At 34.0% G+C, this 6719-nt stretch overlaps 1 protein-coding gene across 1 annotated transcript in view; it reads right to left on the bottom strand.

The window, feature by feature from the left end:
* Window positions 1-6719, bottom strand: part of LOC106465545 (glutamate receptor-like) — a 35811-nt gene that overhangs the window by 10720 nt on the left and 18372 nt on the right. Inside the window, exons 5-6 of the mRNA XM_022393469.1 lie at window positions 4976-5049; window positions 3581-3671 (exon numbers count right to left, since the gene is read on the bottom strand). Coding sequence (XP_022249177.1) covers window positions 3581-3671; window positions 4976-5049 — 165 coding nt within the window. The remainder of the gene's footprint in view (window positions 1-3580; window positions 3672-4975; window positions 5050-6719) is intronic.

Genomic DNA, 6719 nt, shown 5'->3' with positions numbered 1-6719 from the left:
ACATTATAACGCCCCCACGGCTGAAAGGGCGAGCATGTTTGGTGGGACGGGGATCCTCAGATTACGAGTCGAGCGCCCTAACCACCTGGCCATGAGAAAACATCGAATATTATTTTTTTCGAAAGTTCTATCATTTGGGTCTTAATCGCTTAACAATTTCAGTGTATGAATATTTCTTTACGTAAAGGTTTTTTTTAATAAAATTCTTCAGTCATACGCGAAGCCGTAACTGTAACTGCATTGCGTTTTCGAATGGTCGGGAACTCGCTGTGAACCAATTATTTAGATACTAATATTGTCGCCCGTGGCACACCACTGTATTAGCGTATACACATCGTTCAAATAAAATGCGTCAATTCTTTGTACACAAATTATCAACTGAAGGAACCGTATTGCAACAGTTGTTAACGACTTCTCAATATAAGTACAATTACTGAATACGTATGTACTATAATATACCCATACAGACATGCTAGTAATTATACCTATATAAACGTTCAGAATAATATAATATATACTTATAAAATATATGCAAAGCTTAAAATATAGTATAATTGTTTGTTTTTGTTTTTAACGCAAAGCTACAAAATGTTACCTCTGCCCTATCCACCACCTGTGTCGAAAGCCGAATTTTAGCGGTGAGAGCCCTCAGACTTACACCTGAACCACTGGGGGGTCAAACCATATGATATTTTTCATTATGATCTGTTTGTAAACCGCAATGTCTTCACCACATTTTTAATTGAAATTCTACACTAATTTTTTGCTTTGTATTATTGTTTATAGAGTACAGCATGGCATTTGTCTTTAGACCAAAGTGTTTTTATTTTTTTCATTGAATTTAATAAAGTGCATAATACAGCTGTTTATTTCTTTAATTCACATACGGTAAATCAACTTAGTCCTTCTTACTCGATTACCTGTTATCTGTTTTTTAGGTTATTTTCCAGAATCTTTCTCTCACCTAGCAACATGCGCTGTATCTTAAGGAGTATGCCATATTTTTGTTTACTTTGGATCACCTGTTTTAATGACACAGAGTCTTTAATCCTGTGTTTTTGACGATAGGATCGATATGCCCGTATACCAAATGATTTCCATGTGTATTTTAAAAATCATGTACTTTGACCATAACTGCTATGGCTCTACATCTAGTTTCTCATTCTTCTAAATCACATATTTTATAGCATAATTTGTTTATCCAACAATCAAATTGTATTTATTTTGGTATTTTTATTGTAAATATCTCTACGCTATAAGCTGTTTAATTGGTATTTCTGTCTTTAGAGAACACTTTCTGTATCATAGTTTATATGTTTCTATAAATATAATTTTAACTTTAAGTCGCTTTCTACAGACAACCGATCTCCTCTTCAATTATATTTCAGATTACATGATTTTTACCTGAATCCTCTATTCTTCAGACCACACTAACTATACCTTGAGTTTCTTGACTTTGTTGTATTTTCAGATACACCAATTTTCCTGTTGGAGCTACAGAAAAGCAAGAGGTTTCGATATGATTGTATTGCGGAGTGAATCTGAATTCCCTGACCTTGACTGAGTTTGAAGCAATGAAAATGACTGGATAATGTATAACAAAGTGAAAAAGTTTTCATATAACACCCCAAAACAATCAAATGTGAACATATGTGTGTTTTGTGTTGCATTTACTGAAAAGCTTTTATTAATGAGTTGAATCTTGCCAGGTTTTATATATATGGATGGGCAGGTTTCTTTACAGTAGGCATCTGTGACTTGTTGGCAATAAATTTCAACAATAAACAAACAGTACACAATCCACTTGTTTTAAAATAATATATTAAAAACCAAGTCAAACTTATGTACACCCAGTGCCACAGCGATATGTCTTCGGACTTACAACACCAGAAACCGGGTTTATATACCCGTGGTAGATAGTGCACAAATAACCCATTGTGTAGCTTTGTGCTTAACTACAAACAAACAAACTTATGAACAAATATTTTTTTACACTATAAGTTACAACAGTTGAATTTAGAGCTTTAGATAATTAAATTTTTTGTCAAAAGTTCACACAGGCTAGATCAATTACTTTAGAATCCAGTTGACAGGATGAATCATTTCTTCTCTCCTCTGTTATCACAATACAATCAGTGTTAAATTCACTTACGTTACCCCGTGAGTTACTACAGTTGTATCTAGAGCTTTAAATAATTCCGTTTTACGTCGAAAAGTCTATACAAGTTGGTTACTTTAGAAATCAACTGACAAGATGAATTATTTATATCTATCTCTGTTGTTACAATACAAACTGTGAGATTTTCACTTTAGAAATCACTAGTTACAGCTAAACTGACAAACCAAGCAGTCTAGCTTCACTTTTTCACTTTTACTCTCAGTTACTTACTTAACTTGCTCTCTGTATCTGCACGTATTTATAACACGTGACAGAAAAATCTAGAAATATCTAGCCCTCTAGTAACAACAACATTAAACATAACGAGAAAAACTTAGAAGCTTAGAGTCAGATGACGTGAAAAATATTACAAAAGTTTATTACAACAATTAAACTACATACACAATATACAACTCGTACAGAGTTACGTAAGGAAACTTGTCATAATATCGTTTTTAAAATGATTAATATCTAGCACTCTTATTATGAAAACTAAATAATCATTAAATATTAAATTACTAAATAAACTGAATAATAATTCTTAAGCTTAACAGTCTTGTATATCCAACAAATCTAATGAATTTAGTCTAAATCTGTCCTAGACTGAGAAAATATACCCATCATATACAAGTCATGCTCTGCTCACATGACCTTGTTCATTTCCATGGCAAAATGAAAATGATTGCATCCTCAAGGCATCACATGATCTGTCTATTTCTACATAGTATGCTCCACTTTACAGGAATATTTTACATAAGAAAATTCACGTGAGATCCAGTTTAGTAGGTAACTAAAGCAAAAGGAACTAAGCAACTCCCTTGACTGACCTTTGATATTTAGACTACATTAACAGTATGTGCAGAAATTTTACATTAAATAAAGGGTTAGGAAACACGTAATATGCCTGCATAAGAAATTTCTACATCACAGAGTTTTCACTAGACTCCCTGTATGTAAACATTACTAGGTTTCTTACCTAAATTTATGTGCTTCTAGACTACATGATCTTAATCTTGAATAGCATGAGTCTGAAACACATGTTATTTTTTGTCAACTTGTTGTTAGGCCTTGTGGTATTTACCTTAGCTTTCCTGTCCTTAGGCTATGTGACCTTCATCTTCACTCTTCTGTTTATAGGCCTTGTGGTCTTTACCTGATTATTTCTATTCCTAGATCAAACTGCTTCCTCTATCTTTAAAACTATGATTTTAAGTTAGTTCTTACTTTTTGAAGAACATCTTTGGTGTTTATATTTCTAAACAGTAGCGTATTTTTCTTTAGGTATCTGTTTGTAGACCAAAATGTTTTTGCCTTGTTTTTCTTTCTGTCTTCTTACCAAATGGTTTCACTAAATTTTTGTTTGTTTGTTTTACACCACCTTCTATTTTTACTGACTGCATCACAAGACCATATACTATTTACCTTTCTGACTAGCTGGCCCACTATTCCTTTCCAAGTTCCATTAGAATCCTGGAAGCCATAGGTTTCACCTAAAGGCTCACGCACAACGTAACTATGAGAGAGAAAAAAAGCTTTTATAAGCATACAGTACAATTTTATTTTATGTCATTAATAAGTAGAAGAAAGTCAAATATAGTTTCCACCATTCGCGATGAGCCTCAGTACTGTCAAACGAAATTGAGTACATTATATCAAAATTATTTTGAATATGCAAATAAGCAAGTCCCCTAAGATGAACAGCCGATATAAAGTCGAGTTGGAATGACGTGTATCAGAAATACATTTTGACATTATTTGGCATTTCTTAGATAGTGTGATGTAACTGAAAATTGATCACTTTTGGGAAGGGCATGTAACAGTGCCATCTAATGCAAAATATTCGTACACTCGTATCATAAAAAAATGTGTTCAGCTCATGGATTTAGAATATCCACGATGTGTTTATCCATTACAATTAATGGCAGTGGAAAACAAGGAAATATAGATAAACTTGAGACACCATTATTATCTAGAGAGAGATCAGAAATGAGTCATACCACAGGTGTGGTAAGCACAATGTCGCTTTTTGTAACATGTGGGAATCCACGAACACAAAAATCAGCGGAAAAAGACATTAAAGATCCCCAGGCAACATTACACAATATAATCAAGAAGGGTATCCCTCTTGAAGGGAGACCAAATAAGGCTTCAGATCATACCTCCTTTTCAACAATTATTTCTTGCTAAAACTCCATATACGATCAAAAGGCGTAAAGATTAAGTTTGATATTTCAACTCAGGGAAAAATTGAAGGCAACTTAATGATGGTTGAAAGTAGAATACTAATAACTTTGCCCACCCCCAGTGGCATAACGGTATGTTTGCGGACTTACAACACAAAAAAACGAGTTTCGATACCCGTGATGGGCAGAAAACAGATAACCCATCGTGTGGCTTTGTGCTTAACTACAAACAAAGAAACTAATAACTTTATCCTTATAGTACAATAAAAGAAACTAAGTAAGTGTTGTAACTCCGAAAACATTACACTATTATTATATTTATACATACACTGTAGTAATCGTATTATATAACCAGAATTCACACAAATACCTTATGGCAGGTTCATTTATTTCCGATTCCAACGACTCATCTATAAGCCTGAGGACTTGTAGCGCTAAAAATCTGTTTTCAATACCCGCGGTGAGCAGAGCACAGAAAGCCAACTACGTAGCTGTGTGCTTAACAAGAAACCATTTCTTTCTAAACCACAAAATTTTTCTTAAGATAAAGATAGGTTTTCGATTATGCTGACTTAAACATATTAATTTTAAAAAAGTTTATAAATATTGACAGAAATGCATTATTTCAACTTACGTGAAATCATAGTATTTTGCTAGAGTATCTAGAATCTGAAAGATGAATCTTTTTGGAGCATCTTCAAGACCTCTCTGAAAGGTAAAACAAATATACATACATCAGTAAAGCTACTGTTTAGGATTGCATACACTTGGAAAATACAATGTTAGTAAATGGAATTCAAGATTCAAAATATGTTGCAAACATTTTACCATGTCGAGAAAATATGAAGTTTTCTTTGTTTTGTTGATTTAATCTATCTTGTGTAGTTTAGAGTCAGGTTAGCACCAGAGTGAAGTAACTTTGTTTGTTGTGTTGATTTTCTCTATCATGTTTAGTTTAGATTCAGGTTAGCACCAGAGTGAAGTAACTTTGTTTGTTGTGTTGATTTTCTCTATCATGTTTAGTTTAGATTCAGGTTAGCACCAGAGTGAAGTAACTTTGTTTCTTATGTTGAATTTCACACAAAGGTACTCGGTGTTTATCTGCGTTAGCCGTCCCTAATTTAAAAGGGATATAGCTATTAAATACCACCTCCCGCCAACTCTTGGGTTACTCTTTACCAACAAAAGTGGGGTTGGCCGTCACATTATAACGCCTTCAAGGCTTAAAGGGCAAGGAGGTTCGGTGACGGGATTCGGACCCATGCACAGATTGCGAGTCGAGCGCTTTAAACAAGTGACGTAGCACCTTGAGCTAAATAAGTCACACAGAGTACGCAATTTCAAATAGTTGTTGTTTGTTATTAAGCACAAAGCTACACAAAGGGCTATCTGTGCTGTGCCCACCACGAGTATCGAAACCCAGCTTCTAGTAGTATAAGTCCGCAGACATACCACTGTGCCACTGGGGGGGAGGGGCATTTCAACTAGACGCTTACTGTAACTAACTGCACATTATTTCAGTAACCCCTTTGCACTTTGAATAAATATTCGATAGTGTTTCAATTTAGATAATTCGTTTCCTTAACACAATAATATTTAACATTCTGAATACCTTATATGAAATAGAAGAACATTTTGAATACCTTATATGAAATAGAAGAACATTTTGAATACCTTATATGAAATAGAAGAACATTCTGAATATCTTACATGACACAGAAGTACATTCTGAATACGCTTAAATAAAATCCATGATTTCTGACAAAACTTATAAAAGAACAAGAAACGTGTCTTCGTATATGCACTAACAAGCAACTTTTATACTTTATATATTACCCCATATCTCAATTAAATCGGATAAAAAATTCGTCTACATTTGGTAAAGGTCTCCTCGTCTTGTTCAAGTGTAAGTGTGACCATGCAATCCGTATCACATCTCAAGTCAGAAGCAGTTTATTGTTTACAATCCTAGTGGTTAATGCGCTCGAATTAGAATCTGTGGATCGTGGGTTCGACTCCCTCATCGAACATGCTCGCCCCTTTTAACCGTGTGGGAGTTATAATGTGATAATCAATCCCACTGTTCGTTCGTATTGAGTAATCCAGGAGTTGGTGGTGGGTGGTGTTAACTAGCTGTCTTCCCTATAGTCTATAACAGTTAAATTAGGGACAGATGACGCAGACAGAACCCTTGAGTTGTGTGGCGCGACATACTACAAAACAAGCAATCCATCAAACTGGCTATAATACAACTGGTTATAAAGCATTTAAATTGTTTTTATTTAACACTAACGTTAATAAATACCAAGAAATATAACAATATGTTGTTGATCTATTATTCCTAAAAAAATTGGAATGAATTATATTGTATGTTTCTA

This window comes from Limulus polyphemus, unplaced genomic scaffold (genome assembly GCF_000517525.1).
Source record: "Limulus polyphemus unplaced genomic scaffold, Limulus_polyphemus-2.1.2 Scaffold1979, whole genome shotgun sequence".
In the NCBI taxonomy this organism is placed as follows: domain Eukaryota; kingdom Metazoa; phylum Arthropoda; class Merostomata; order Xiphosura; family Limulidae; genus Limulus; species Limulus polyphemus.
This window is presented reverse-complemented; position numbering and strand designations above follow the sequence as displayed.